Genomic DNA, 15,625 nt, shown 5'->3' on the forward strand with positions numbered 1-15,625 from the left:
GGGTGGGGGCGGGGCTGGGGGGACGCGGGGCGGTGGGCTTAGCGTCGCCCGCCCCGCATCTCGGACATGCAGTGGGCGACTCTGAGGGTGCGTCCTCGGCCGAGCCAAGGCCAGCAGGCACCAGGCGCGGGCACGTACCGCACACCGCGGGTGCCCGCGCCGTCCTCCCCGCCCGGGACAGGAACGGGCCGCGTCCCGCACGCGATTATTAGTTAGCATTTTTTGCCCGGCAAAAGAACAGCGATGAAGTCACAGGTGTCCACCCTACCCCCGCCTGCGCCTGGCCACGAAGCGGGGACCGACGCGTCCCCCTCTTCACGCGCAGCCGCTGGGAATCTCCCACCCCAGTCCCGGATGTGTCTGGTCTGATCCGTTACCCGGGTCCCTCCCGGTGTAACCCTGTCCAGGCCGGAGGAACAGTGCTGATGCCTGTGTCTGCTCCTTCTCAGCTTCACCAGCCGCCCACGCCCCAGACCTCTCGCCCCCCGCCCGCGTGGGCTGAGATCTCAGCACCCTGGACAGAGACAGGGGCTCAGACCTCAGGGTGAAGGACAGAGCCCCGGCTTAGAAAGCTCCCAGTACCACGAACTCCACCCTTTAGACCTCAGGCGCCAGAAGCTGTTTGCTCAAAGTGGGCGGCACAGCCCTGCCTGTGCCTCAGAGAGACCCTAAGGCTCAGACGAACTGGAGGGGGCTGGGGAGCACCGCAGGGAAGTGACACTTCGGGGCTCAGCTAGGCCTGGGTCCAGGCACAATGAAGGAGGGGCTGGGGGGCAGTATGGGCCCCTGGCGGCTGAGGGGTGTGAGTGGAAGCCCCTGGCGTTCAAGCTGGGCGGGGAGGGCAGGTGGAGCCCAGCTCAGAGAGGCTAAGGTCCAAGCACCCAGAGGACCTGTGCGATGTCCCTTGAGAAGGGCAGCCGAGTGGGGATGCAGGAGACGGCGTGGCTGGAAATGGCCGTTGGGAAGGACCTCACAGACAGAAAGCTGAAGCCTCGGGCACAGAAGTTTATGCGAGGCTCTTGGAGCCAGCGTGCAGAGGCCAGGGAGGGAGCCACAGACAAAGGGACAGAGAACAAGCCAGAGGCCAGGAGAGCCAGCGTCACGCCAAGAAAGGAAGACGAGGCCAGGGAACCTGCCACCCTGGGAGGGGTGACTGAGGGGACTGGGCAGCTGCAAGCTGCAGGCTGCAGCCAGCTCTGGGACACGCACGAGGCATGCCACGCCGAGCTCGGAGGCACCCTTCCACGGGCCCCACGGGGACAGCTGTGCCAAAGTGTCTGCACCAACCAGGTAAGAGCAGGTGTGGGGGAAGGAGGGGCGCTGTGCCGCCCACCTGAGGGAGACCCCACAGGGAGGGACCTGGAGGCCCCTCCAGCAGGCCCGGCTCCTAAGCAGCCAGTGTGTCTGCGGACGGAGCCCAGGTCCCCACACCGCAGGCCAGAGGAGAAGTGACTGAGGAGCAGAGGGCTCGGCCAGCGTCCTCCGGAACTTCCCTAAGGAAACCGCAGGGTGACGAAATGGAGGATGTCCCAGAGAGCGGAGTGGGAAAGCGTGCACTGGACAGGACCTCCACCCTCACGCGTCCCCAAGGCTTTCTACTGAACTATGGAAAAAACTTACTTTGTCATATAAGAAATCGCAGGTGCCCTTCACCTAGGCACGTGGACAGAGCACAGGGACAGGCAGAGGCCGCCCTCCCCTGTGCTGACCTACGTAAGGCCTAGCTGTGGCTCCATGACCCAGGCCAGCAGACGTGTCTGCACGTGTCTGCCGTAGTCCCAGCGACCCCAGGAACCAGCCTGGGACGTCCACCGATACACCTGGCCTGTCTCCTCCGCCAGAGGTGTTGCTTCTTCAGTCGTCCGGGAATGTCCCCTATGGCCTCTCCTGATCCGATTCAGGTCCAGCTACAGATCAGATGTTGTGTCTGGGTGACCTGTCCGAGGCTGAGACATCCTGAGCTACTTTGCAAAGAGCCTCAGCATGGGATGAGGATCCTCCCCTCCGGTGTCCGGGGAACATACTGCTAGGTGCTGGGGTGCCGTCAGGGACCTCCGGTGGGATGAGTGTCTGTCCCCCCTCGGTGCTGCCGGGTCACTGGTGGGGCACAGCAGTGCGGGCGAGTTCTTGGTGGGGCAGGTGCGGGGTGCCCAGTGCCACATGTGTGCTACCTGTGGGCCACATTCTGCTCCTTCCCGTGCAGGGCCGGGAGGTCAGGGCCATGTGGCCACCTCACAAGTGGCCGGTCCACATCCTGCAGTGTGCTCTCCCCACCAGGTCGACCCTCGCTCCTACAGCGGCACTCCTGGGGAGCTCCCAGAGGTCGTGCGCTGGTTCTGGCGGGCCTGGCCGGGTGGGCGGGGCTGCTGCCCTCGGAGCGGGTGGGAGGCCCTGGGGCCCGGGGAAAGAGGGAGGGCTGGCAGGTGGCGAGGGCTGGTGTAGCTCTGCCCGGAGGAGCATGGCGTCGGGACAAGGAAGCGTCCCAGGGTTCTGTCCCCACCTCCTCCGTGTCCTCAGAAAATGAGGCCGTCTGAACAGAGGCCTCCAGGGGAGTCAGGACCTTCTCTCTGGGCCTCCGTGACAGAGCCCGCCTGCCTGGCAGCAGATTCCTGGAGGCTCAGGACGTGCCACTACCACAGTCCTGGAGCTCTGGGCAGGGACACCTGAGCTGCTGCCCGCTCCTAGAAGCTCACTTCACACCCCGGGGCAGAGAGGCGCTGAGCGCAGCCTTGAGACAGAGGAGACCTCAGAGGGACATCGCCGGGGCAGTGATGCAGAGCAGGCCAGGGGTCCCAGCTCGGCAGTGACGCAGGTGCTTGTGCAGCTAGCCTCCTGGGGCCAAGAGGCCCGGAGGTGGACACAGCGGCAGCAACGCTGGCAGGAGCCAGCAGCAAACGAGCCAGCACAGGCGCTGTCTTCCAGTGGCCTCTGGGCGGCAGGGTTCGGTTCCTCTTTTACCAATTAATGGGAACACACGCAGCTCCGTATTTGAGACGGCACATCTCCCAAGAGTGAGACTGGGCCCAGGGCCGGAACGAAACTGGCCAACGGTGACAGGCTCCTGGGAGCTCCCCAAGAGCGCAGCTGCAGGAGGATGGGGTGGCCTGGCGAGGAGAGAGCCCAGGCTGCTGCCACGCCCACCATGAGGTCACACAGGCCATGGCCAGTTTCCAAACATAGCCTCGGGACGTGGGGGAGAAGGGAAACGCATCCGCCTCCATGGAATGCAGCCCAGCCCAGAGCTACCAAACCGAGCCTCCGCACGCGGCTTGCAGACCCCGGACTGACCGCCATCGCCAGCAAAGCCCCCTCCCCAGCTGCCGAGGGGCCTTCACACATCCCCTGGCAGGAAGAAAACCACTTCTGCGTCCACGCACACTGCCCGCCTCACATAGGCCACGCCTGCGGCCAGGCCCAGATGCTCCGGCAACACAGGGCGTCCCGGTCACCTTGGGGATCTGAGCCTCACTCCCGTGATGGCATGCATTCTCCAGAAAGTTCCTTCGCCCAATGACCTTTCACTAACCACCACCGCGTGCAAGGCACGGGGCACGTGCAGTGAGGCCAGCACGCGTTGAGCAGCGGTGATCACTCGGACCATGGGCTGGAGCGGCGGACAGAGCTAGCTCTGGGTCCATTTTCTGCCTTGCAGGTTTTCTTGGCTCAGTGGGGTGAACTGTCACCTGTGGACCTAGGGAAACTACGGTGGCCACGTCGGGCAGCTGGGACGGGCTAACCCCTCCCAAGGGGTGATGCCTCTGAAGCCGCTGCACGCTAAGGCTGAGCTGAGTGAATGGCAGGCCACGCAGGAAACGCTGCCACCCCGTGCCACAGGCGCATGTGACATTGTGGACACGCTGCCAGGAGCTGAGCGCAAGTGCCATCAGGTCACGAGAATCAGGAATAGCCTCCTCGGAGACAGAGGCCGAACGCGGGCACCGGACGGTGCTGGACGCCCTGAGACCCAGGAGAGCAGTGTGCAAGCACGCTGGTCACCTGTCACTCCTGCCGCACGCCAGCCCCGTAAGTTAGCCAGCTTCCGAGCCGTCTGCTCAAGAACGTGCCACGTGTGAACAGGTGTCCCCCCGTCCTCAAACCTCTTAACACTAAGGTAACGGCGTGGTAAGATCGAGACGCCCAGTCGGCCTCCTAAGGATGAGCTGCGAAGTGCCTGTGACACTCGGGGTGAGCAGACTTGGCGATTCCGTCTCGCCCACAACGAGCACGTGTCCTTCCTGTCCCAGCGCGTGTCCTTCCTGTTCTGGGTGGCTACCACCTCTGATGGCTCTGCGTCCGAGATGTGATTCATGCACCGAGGAGCGCACGCTGCTGATGTGTCCTTCGGCGGCTGCAGCAGAGCTGTGTGGCCACCACTGCATGTGACTGCAGGACATTTTCATCGTCTCCAAAAGCAGCGTCCCGCCCACTGGCGGTCAGCCCCTGGGCACCTGGCACCTCTGGTCTGTGACCCGTTCCGCGCATGCTCACTGGGGCGGAGCTGCGCGGTGTGCTGCGGGGCGTCCGGCCACGTGCCCTGAGTGCGGCCTCTTGTCCCACCCCCGCTGCGGCGAGCCAGGCTTCCCTGCTTCCTACGGCGCGGACGGCTCCGCCGCCTGGCGGGCCCCATCCCGGCCAGCCGTCCACCGCTGGCGGGCCCTGGCTTTTCCCACCGTCGCATGGTGGCTCCATGCTTCACGACCGAGGAGCCGCTGGACTGTGCTCCCAGGAGGCTGATCGCATCCCCGACACCGAAGATGCGTCACTACGAACGGCAGCGTTTGAAGCGCGACTCGGAGCTCTGCTTCCTGTTTCAGTGCCAGCGATGCTCCTCCTTCCTGCTCCTTCCTGCCGAACATGGGCCTGGGCCCGACGCTCAAGACTGGAGGTCGGGGACCGCTGGGCATGGGCCTGAGCGAGCTCTCTGGGGACGACGCTATCCCACGGGCGTGCGCATGTCACCAGTGCCAGGTGACGCAGAAACGTGCTTCAGGGGCTTGGGCGGCCACAAAGCTGGGACTTTCTGACGTGGTCGCTTTAAGAAGGTGACGCCTTGAGGAACTCAGGAGAAACGTGTCGACCAGGTGGTTAACACAGCGATACTGACGCTTCTGTGCACCGCCCGTTCCGCATGCCGCCAGCCGACCAGGCACGCGGGGACCAGCCACGCCGCCAGCCGACCGGGCACACAGGGACTGGCCCGGCTTCTCACAGTAACTGATAGAAACAGGATGCAAGATCTGATGCAGTTGACATTGTATCTGGCAGAATTCAGTAATGAAAGCCTCCTTTAGACTAATTCTATTATTTGGTGATTTTAGACTACCAAAGGCTATATACCTGAACTGTATTCTTTAAACTTAATTAAATCACATTTTTAGATCTCATATTTGACTTTTTTTAAGTTTGTCACTAGAAACAGGCACCCACCTTGCTCAGGTGCAGCTGCGGCGGCTGGAACGGCTGCTGGAAATGCTGCTTGTGCTTCTCCAGGAACTGCTGGTGCTGCTGCTGGACCACCAGCTGCTGCAGCGCCTGCGCGCTCTGGGGCAGCGGGGCCGACTGCGTGCGCCCCAGCGGCCGGTGCTGCCGCAGCTTGTGCACGGTCGGCGACACGCGGTCCGCGCCCACCAGGGGCTGCGCGTGCAGGGGCAGCGCTCCCAGGCCTGAAAGACACCAGTCTGAAGGTAACGCGGAGGCGACAGCAGAGGGCAAGGGGAGAGGGTAAGGGGCTGGTGAGCGACGGCCGAGGCTCCGTGAGCTGCAGCCGCCCGCCCGGTGCCTCCTCCCAGACATCCGCCGGGGCGTGGTCCGCGCATAGCACGTGCCACGAGCTCGGGCTTCGGGGAGAAGAGGCTGTCACCTGGAGGCCGCTGTCTACAGACCCAGGTCAACGCCACGGTGGCTGTTCTGTGACAGGCCTCGGAGCGGCTCGCCCTGCCCAACTGTGTCCCCGGCACGGCCGCCCCTCGGGGGGCCCAGGCCCAGGAACGTTTCATCCGACAGCTCCGTGGGCGGCAGGAGCGGTACATGCCAGACTGAGGGAAGCCGCTGTGGTCCCGGGGGCCTTGACACAGCTCCCCCTCACTGTCACAGAGACTAACGCCGACCGCCAACCGAGCAACTCCTCGGGGATAAATTCGCTTTAAGGGTCTCTTAAAGCAAAGACTTTACGCACCAAGAGAAGACTTACACTTAAAAATCCTGATGGAAACAGCCAGAATCTCTTTCTACAAGTTTGCAGAGGTTCTGCCCCCTTCCGGGCCCACAGCTGCACGGGGGTGGCCGCCCCCACACCCGGGGAGGGAGCCGACAGGCGGCGTGGTGTCCCAACCTGCATCTGAACCGGGGCGAACGCGCCCCCCCCGCCCCCGTGCACTCGGGGGCTTGTAAGCTTCCGCTCGGGCGCCTTCCACTAGCTATTTTTTTTTTTGCAAGTTGGTTTCGGCAGCCGACCATTTTCCGTGATTCTATAGGTGGCAGGGCCTCACAGCCCCGCCCGGCCGCCTGAGGTGGAGCGACGCCACGAGGCTGGAAGCCACCCGGGCCAGGCGTGTGTGGGGAGAAAGGACGCATGGGCGGAGCATCTAGTGCTCGCTGCCCCATCGTGCCCAGAGGCTGGAGTGACCAGCAGGGCTGCCTCCCGTCTCCCAGGCCTCCTCCTACACATCTGCCTGCCGTAACCGCCGCAGGTGTCGGCCGTGCGGGCCCTCCACCGGGAAGCCCTCCCTGGAGGCCCTGCCCGCGCCGGCCTCCCACACGAGCCCAAGTACAGAGCGGAGGGGGCCGTGTCGCGGGTGGCCCCCGTAGGCATGCAGAGAACAAGCGCCACACAGGCTGGCCGTGTGACACGCAGGGCCAGGGGTCTGTGGAGAGCTGCGGAGGTGGCCTGGGGCCCCACACCCCTTCCTTTCCTCCAGGGACCGCTGCCCGGTGGCCACGCCCACCCTGGCCGGTACCTCACTCCCCTCCAGACCACGCTAGGCGATGGCTCCCTCATGAGCAGGCCACGCTGTGTGCCGCGTCCCCACCTGGGCTGCTGATGATCGAGATCAGCCGAGTCAGAAGCCTGAGCAAGAGGCTTCTGACGCGGTGCCCGCTGCCCTGCAGCCTGGCCCGTCCCCAACCCAACAGCTGCTCCTCTGCAGGGGTGGCTCCCAGAGCATGGGAGCAGAGCTGCTCCGGCCTGGTCTGGCTGTCTGCCATCACGACCGTCAGCAAGGACGTGGCTCTGCAGGCCGCCCGCTCGTGGAAACACGAATAAAGTGACAAAAACAAATCCGCGGTGACACGAGCCACTGCAGAAACCCCAGCTGCCGCTCGGTTGAGTGCAGGAACGTTCACCACGCCCTGAACGCCCATCGGGGCCGTGGGTGCGGGGAGGGGGTGGCAGAGATGCAGGACGCAGGGGCCGGGCTCCAAGACAGAGCACGCCAGGTAGGAGAAGCTGAGGCAGAATGCGCCGCAGCAGGCGAGGGCAGAGCACCCAGGAGCAGAGGACGGGGACGTGGGGACGTGGGGACGAGGGGCACGTGAGCTGGCCTGATGGAGACGAAGGGCTTTGAGAGAGGAGCAATGGCTTCTAGAAGCCGCCCTCAGTGGCCCGGGGGTGAGGAGGAAGCTGGCGCACACGGCCAGCTGTGTGGGAGCCGGGGCCAGCAGGGGGCACGCACGCCAGGCTGGCCCGGACGACGGAGCTTTCAGTGCCACGGGGACAGCCCAGGACGCCAGGCTCCGCAGCCAGGAGCACACAGCTAGCTCCGCCACACCTCCTGTGAGACCAAGAAACCGAATTTTTGTTTTTAACTTTCAATTTCAATGCTAGTGGCCACATGTGGCTGGTGCTCCCACACTGGACGACACTGAGGTGGACAACGGGAGGGGTTTCCAGGCCTGGAGCAGACTCTGAGGGCAGCTGCAGCGGCCCTGCCCTTTGTGGCACCAGGGACCGGTGCTCCTAGGAGCATCTAGCGCCTGAGGATCTGAGTTGGAGCTGAGGCGGTGATGCCGGCGCTGGGGAACGAGCGGCTGCAGATGCAGATGGAGCTTCGCTCGCTCCCCCACTGCTGCGTGGCCCGGGTCCTAACAGGCCGCGGACCGGTACTGGTCTACAGCCCGGGGGCTGGAGACCGCTGACCTAGAGGACAGGATCGAGAGGCGGGAAACTATCAGGAGGGTTCCTCCCACGGGGCCCACGGGGAGGGAGCAGGGGAGGACAGATAGGGGCGTCCTGGGGAGCGAGAGAGGGCACGAAGCTGAGGATAAGACAGACGCAGCCCTGACTGCTGGTGCCGAAGAGGCCTCGCCGTGCCAGGGGCCAGGCTGCCCTGCCTTAATACACAACTCAGCCAGCCCTGGAAAGCTCACCGAGGCAAGTGCCCATGATGTCCCCACTTTACAGATGGGAAAACTGAGGCACAGGAGGACGGGGCCTCCGAGGTCACAGAGCTCAGAGTGAAGCTGGGATGAGGGGCCTGTGCTCTTGGCTACTGCACTGCCTCTGGCCAGCCAGCAACTGGGAGGGTCGCACGGGAGGGGGGCCTGGACACTCGGATTGGGGAGCACCCAGCAGCTCAGAGGCAACTGTCAGGCAAGGGGGGCAGAGGCAGGACGGCCGGGCACCACGGGGCCTGGGGGACCGTGCTCCGGCGTCTCAACCCAACAGGGGAACTGTTGGCAGGTGTCATGAGGGGAAGGGCCACCAGATTGCACACGGAGCAGAAGCGGCCACCTCGTCAATCACAAAAAGAAGCCAGCAGACTTAAGAGAGGTGAGATTTATGTACAACTATCGGTGAAGTCCTGTGAGAAAAGGCCATTGTGCATGAAGCAGAGGCAAGTGACGTTAAGAATGCTGTAACGGGGACAATGAAGTGACTTAGTGATGGACACACTTCTGTGAGGACGTGAGCAGCGAGCCCGGAGTCACACAGAGGACGGCGTGGGCGACTGTTAATGAACGCACGCAGAGACACCCTCACTGCCCACACTCCTGACAGCTCGTCCTGAGCGTCTACAACTTGGGTGCCACTTCAGGGAACGCCTGTCGCCACCAGGAAGCCAGGGAGACGCACCCTGCAGACCTGCACTCTGTGAAAGGTGGTGGCGCCAATTCCAGCCGGGGCGACTGGAGGCACACGGACACCAGGACACTAGGGACACATAGATGCCAGGGCACCGGGGGCACAGACACCAGGGTACACAGACGCCGGGGGCACACAGACACCACCCCTGCGGGACGGGCCGTGCCTGGCATTCACTCAGACCCTGCTCTGTGATCCTGGCGACGGGGCGTCCCCCCACCTTCAAGGGCACTCGGGGTGGGCAAGACATAGGTCCTCGTGCCTCGACCAGCCTGTGCCTCTAAAGGACCCGCTGCTGAAAGGGGATGAATGGGCCCCAAGGAAACTTGAACCAGACCAGGCTCCAGACCGCCAGAACCAGACCGCCGTGCCCAGGCCAGGGCTGTCAGCACCGATGCCTGCGACACCAGAGGTCGGTGTCAGAGGTTCGCAGGCAGCGCTGGGGTCACCGCGGATAATTCTGAGCAGATTCCCAGGCAGTGGGCCGCACGGCAGGGCGCGTGCGGGGCCGGGCGCGTTCCGCCCTCCTTCAGTAACGCCCGAGGCGGCTGAGGTGCTGCAGGTCCCCCCGCCAATGTCCGCTTTTCCCGACCATGGCCGCCCGCAGACCGGCGCGTTTAAGGAGCGCGCTGCATGGCGTGCGGTCAGCGCTGGGCTCCTGGCACGTGGCCAATGCGGTGCGGCAGGCCGTAGGTCAGGGGGCTGCGACCCCCTAGAGGAGCTTCCAGGACAAGGTCCTGACATTGCGCCGCTCTGCCCACCGAGTCCCGCGAGGTGGCTGCACTCACGGGGGTCCCGCCCCCGGGCTCACCTGGCACGAGGGGCGCCTGTGCAGGCGGCTGCTCCAGGAGTACCATGTGCTGCAGCAGGGGGCTGTGCGCCGGCCCGCCGTCCCGCTCCAGGGGCGCCGTGCTCAGGTAGGGGGCGAGGTGGGTGCCGGGGAAGAGCGCCAGCCGCTGCTGCAGGCCTGGGAGAGCCAGGCGCTCGGCTTCCTGCTGGCCGGCCGCCCCCTGGGGAGGCATAACCGGTGACGTCCAGGGTTGCGTGCCCAGGAGAGCCCCCCGCCGCACGGGCCCGAGGATGCCTACTTACAGCAGAAGGGCCGGTGGCGGGAAGTCCCAGCGTGATGTTGGGCAAGGACGGCGACGTGTACAGGGGGAGGGGGGCCATCGAGCCCTCTCGCGTCACCAGTCTGTGTGCCAAGTTGGTCTGGAGACAGAATACACGATGGCTGTCACACGGTCTGCTATGGACAAGCGTGGGCATCGCACACCAGGAGCAATGACGACGGAAAACGCTTGTGGCAGATCATGTCGAATTGAGATACCGTAGTATAAAAACATATCAGCAGATCACAGCACGCAGTGAGTACCACGTTCCAGCGCAGGCCGTGAGTGTCAAACATGGGTTCACGACCGAACTCTCGTGTTTACTCAAACTGCTTATTCACCATAAACTATCAGAAAATACCTAGGGTATTACGTTTTAGAACACGTTCTTAGAGTTAGCAATGTCTCTCCAAACAGCATCAGAGGCAGAAACCAAAGAGGAAAAGATCGATGAAAAATGTCTTCTCACACAAAAGGCAAAAAATGGTGACAACTAATACGCACTGGCAACGTAAAGGACAGACAGAGGCCAGCACAGGAAGAGCTCACAACTACAACGATTAGCAGGAAAAGTGCACATCGGGGACAGATGACACAGAAGAGCCAGTTACTAAGGCAGAGTAAATCACGACAAAAATAATCGGCGTCGTCAGCAATGTATTACTATTAATTTAAACTTACTATTTAAATTATTTAAATGAAATAAAACTTTTAAAAGCCTATCAAGTTGGCGAAGGTTTTAATAAATGATGACAGCATCCTGACCCAAAGAGACAAACACGGTCCTGGTGAATTATAAATGGGCCGTGTAAGGGAGAGGGACACGGGGCCCCTCACGCCTCCGCACCAGAGGAGCCGAGCAGCCGGGCCTGGCCTCGGGGTGCATGAGGTTCCCGGGGAGCCACACACCACCTGATCGGGACGGGCTCTGCCGCCTGCACGGAGCCCCTGCACCCACACTTCCCGGGCGGCAGCCTAACTTACCTCACCGTGTGACTCGTCAAAATTCACACGAGATTTAACCTGGAACCATGCAGATCAACCCAGCAAGGCCTCCCTGCAATGTGACCCACACAGGCACATCTGCCCACCCTGCACCAACACCAGGACGGGGGCAGCTTCCGTGGGGACCAAGGAGCAGCACCGTCTCACCCTGGAGATGATCTCCGGGCTGGGCCGACGGTCATGGCCTTGGTCTGCACGAAAAGCAGGCTGCTGGAACTTCTACTGCTCTAAACGAGCACTCACGCAGGCTGAAGAGGGCAGGTCACAGGCGCTCACAAAGGTGAGAGGACGTGGTTAAGCGACCTAGAGCCCACTATGGTCTTGGCTCCGGAAAAGCCGCTCACACTCAGCGTCTAAACCGGAAGTGCAAGCCCTGAGCGGTGAGCCCTGAGCAGTGAGCCTGCGTTGCCCACTGAGGCCCGTCCGCCCTGTGGGAGGGCAGAGCTCGTTTCCACCTGGGTCAGGAGGGAAGTGAACGACTACATCCGGTGAGCCCACGCTCCTCCGCGTGAAGGGCCCGGCCGGCACTCAGAGGACCCCACTCGGCAGGGCCTCCTCCGCCGGAACTCAGAGGACCCCGCTCGGCAGGGCCTCCTCCGCCGGAACTCAGAGGACCCCGCTCGGCAGGGCCTCTGCAGCGCGGGCCGACGGCGCTTCTGGCTCGGTTCACTGCCGGGCGGCTCCCCACATGGGCCCCCAGCCTAGGGCCTCGGGCAGCCAGCGGGGACTTCCCTCGCCCTGCCCCAGTGCCGGTCAGCGTCGGCTTCCCCCAGTGACCATGGGCACCCATGTGGATGGAGGCAGGTCCCTGGCTGACCACTTGGCCCTGGGCTCCAGAGTCTGGCACAGGGCTGGCGCACAGTAGGTGCTGCAGATTCGCTCGTGGGGTAAATGGGGGGAGTGAAGTGAACGCGGGGGGCGGGAGGAAGACGGATGTGAGCGGCGGGGCTCGCCCCTGCCCCTGGCTCGGTCTGGTCAAGGGTGCTCCGCTGCCTGCCCCAGGCCCTCCACTGGCTGAAGGAGCCACCACCTCCTGGCCACCCTGCACCCTCCTCTCCACCAAACGCCAAGTCTGACGGTTCCTCCAAGAGAGTCCAGATCCTGCTCCGGAGCTACACCCGACTCGACCCACAGCACACCTGGGGCCCGACGGGCAGGCGCTGGGCCTGCGGTCTCAGGCTCGGGCTCATAGTTCCCGCGATGCCTCTGAGACGGTGGCCCTGGCAGTGACACCCGAGACACCCTAACTGCCCGCCTGGTGACGCTCCGGTCCTCCCTGACACAGGGACACTCTAACCTGTTTCTCACCAGCAGATTCCCACCTGCAGAGCCCTGGCGGCAGATGAGCGCCGCGTGTGAGGCCGTGGGGGGCCTGAGCGGAGCGCCCTGCAGAGGCGGGGCGGGGGCGGGGCGCGCTGCGCGGGCGGCCCTGTCAGTGGCAGGGGCTGGGACGGAGAAAGCTGCGTCCTCTGCAGGGCGCCTTGTGCTGCCTCCCTCACCCCGCCTGCGGGTCCAGACGAGGGGTGACCGCACTCTGCGGTCACCGCCAGCACAGCCCCGGCGGGCGCAGGGGTGAAGAGGGCAGAAAGCGGGCACTGACCTCGGCCGGGAGGCTGGGCATGGTGGGCGCGATGCCATTCTCCGCGCTGACGCTCCCGGAGCTGTTGTTGGGTGAGCTGGGGGCGGAGCCCGGGGCGCTGCTGCACGCGGAGTCTGTGGGCGAGAGACGTCGTCAGCATGTGTGGCTCCCGCGGCTCCTACGGGTCGGCTTGCGGACCGGCGGGAGCCCGGCGGGAGCCCAGCGGGAGCGCGCGTGGCCATGGCCCCCCAGGTCCCTGGACGCCCCTCCTGTGATAACGTGATAACGCACGTTATCACCCTTGTTCCTCTTCTGAGTTTTGAGATAACCTCAAGCACCAGAAGGGGAAGCCCTGGCACAGGCCAGGAACGCCCGGCCTAGAGCCGGGACAGGCGGGATGGCGCTGGCTGCAGCGGCCACCCCGCATCGCTGACTAAACCCTCTCATTCTGCTGCCTGACAGCACGTGTGCAGGGGGACGCACAGCTGGTGGCTCCTGTGACCCGCCAGTGCTGTGTGGAGGCACACGCCCGACCTTCTCCAGGTCACTGAGGGAACAGGCGGCCCGCCCTGCTTATGGGGACCAGGCTCGCTGTGACTGAGGAGAGGAAGGTGCTCTGGCCCCTGCTGCTGAGGCCAGTGGAGCCTCCGGACGCTCCACAGTGCGGGAGCCTGTGGCACTGTGCTGACGTGGGGTTTAGCTGCTCAGGTGTTCTCGTAGTTGAATGGCATTTGAACAACGGAATCATCTGGTTACAACCTTCCTAAGAAAGTGTAACGTGACCCACTGCCTTTCTGAGTGTCTGCCACCCCCAGCAACTCTGGGTCTGCAGCCCGTCCCCCACCTGGACTCGGCACACACGGGTCAGGAAGAGCTGGCCCCGCTGGGACATGCAGGAGGCTGAGGGGCGTTTTCTGTAGGCGGCCCGGAGGGAGGGCTGAGCCAGGCCACCTTCCACGGCCGGTTCCCAGCCAAGACTCTTCGAAGCCCTGGGTGTCCCCCAGCCCAGGGGGCACAGGGCTCACCCCCGCCACCCCAACCTCGCCACGCCTGCGGGAGGCTGTTCCCTCAGGTATGTGCGTGGGAAATCAGGATGACATTTTGGGCAACAAAAAAACATATACCCCACTTTTCATCTATTTTCAACTCAATAACATGTTTTTGAGGAATGTGGGGTGAGAAAACACAGATGCGCGATCCTCACGGTGTTGTCTGCACCGGAAACAGTGGAATAGCATCAAAGGTGGCGAGAGGTGCTTGTGACCAGCACCGAGTGAAGGGACATGAGGGTGGTGTGGCATGGACTCAGCTGTGACAGGCACGGGGGTGAGGGGTGGGGGGGCAGCCTGGAGAGAAGTGTGCCCAAGCGCTGACAGCAACGACCTCTGCACCGTGTGTACGAGCAGCTCGCTTTCTTCTGCTCTCTAGGGCAGACATGGAAGGGGGTGTGTCCCTGGGAGGGTGTTCTTCGGGCAGTGGGGTGCATCCCAGCGAAGGGACAGGGCCCTTGGGAAAGGGCTCTGCCAGGGGTGTATTCTGCATGTCTGCCACTAGGTGGGGGCCAAGAGCAAAGCACAGGGAGAAAGTGGAACCTGCTGGGGCCCGCCCACTGGCCCCCTGCAGGGGACGTGTGTGCTCTACGCAGAGGAGCAGAAACGTGACCCTCGCCAGTAGGGCAGGACCGGTTAGACCCCCTCAACCCGGAACCCCGCAAACACCCCTGCAGGCTCACAGCAACTGCCCTCCCCAGCCTGGGGGGAGGGGACAGGCTATGCAGGGTCGTCCCTTGGGGCACTCGCGCTTGGGCTCTGGTTCCGGGGGGCTGTACCCGGCACTGTGGGGGAAAGGCGCTGGGCCGAGGAGTACTGCAGGCTTCGGGCGCTATGGGAGGGGCGAGGGCTGGAGCGCATCCGTCCACTGTACCTGTGACGTCCAAGGGGCGCTTCTTCAGGGCGGCGGCCATGGGCCCGTCCTTCCTGCGCAGCAAGGGGCTGCTGCGCCTCTCGGCCACTTTCTGCTTCAGCCGGGACCGCAGCTTCAGGTTGGGCTCAGAGGCTGCGCGGAGAGAGGACCCGTCACGTGGGGCAGACACGGGCAGCCCTGCTGGTGGCGCTGGGGGTCACGCATTCAACCCTGCGCTCCAGGGCAGGGTCCCCGAGGCCTGTGGGCAGACCACCTTCCGTCTCACCCGAAGGATGGACAGAACGTGCCCACGCCTTGGTGGCCTCCCTCAGACACAGGATCACGTGTGCGTCGGCGGTGTCGCCCCGCGTGGCCAGCAGTGGGTTTTCAGAGCTTTGGCCACGACACTGCTACGTACCCGCCTGCTTGCTCACGGCCCATCAGAATGCGCCCCCAGGTCGCCGGCGGAAAGCAAGCTGCGCCTGGAGCTCAGCCCCGCCCAGACCAGCTGTGTGAGGGTGCTCCTACCGGCCTCCCCGAAGGGGTTAGCAGGTCTCAGCACCTGCGTGAGTGCAGGTGCGCACCTGTCTCTCCCAGCGGTCACCTGAGTGGGGCACAGGTGTTTCTGCCTGGTTTGATTTTTGCTAACAGCAGCTCCACCTGCGAGGACAGAGCCGTCTGCAGACCCGCTGCTCTGGGCCTACAGTGGCCCTCCAGTCCCCTGCAAAGGTGCCGCACATGCTCGCGAAATAAAAACGGAACCCTGCAACTTAAGACATCCACGTCACGGGGTAACACAGACAAAGGCATGACGTCACAGGGTAACACAGACAAAGGCATGGACGTCTACACGCTTAAGGGGGATGGCGTCTACTACTTAACTGGAGAGTTACAGGACACAAGGCAAAACAGGTATTTTTGTTGACAGCTACACACACTTTGCACACCCAC

At 63.8% G+C, this 15,625-nt stretch overlaps 1 protein-coding gene across 1 annotated transcript in view; it reads right to left on the reverse strand.

The window, feature by feature from the left end:
• Positions 1–15,625, reverse strand: part of HDAC4 (histone deacetylase 4) — a 201,808-nt gene that overhangs the window by 41,969 nt on the left and 144,214 nt on the right. Inside the window, exons 9-13 of the mRNA XM_015587825.2 lie at positions 14,696–14,827; positions 12,794–12,906; positions 10,172–10,288; positions 9,891–10,089; positions 5,428–5,663 (exon numbers count right to left, since the gene is read on the reverse strand). Coding sequence (XP_015443311.1) covers positions 5,428–5,663; positions 9,891–10,089; positions 10,172–10,288; positions 12,794–12,906; positions 14,696–14,827 — 797 coding nt within the window. The remainder of the gene's footprint in view (positions 1–5,427; positions 5,664–9,890; positions 10,090–10,171; positions 10,289–12,793; positions 12,907–14,695; positions 14,828–15,625) is intronic.

Source organism: Pteropus alecto, unplaced genomic scaffold, assembly GCF_000325575.1.
Source record: "Pteropus alecto unplaced genomic scaffold, ASM32557v1 scaffold143, whole genome shotgun sequence".
In the NCBI taxonomy this organism is placed as follows: Eukaryota; Metazoa; Chordata; class Mammalia; order Chiroptera; family Pteropodidae; genus Pteropus; species Pteropus alecto.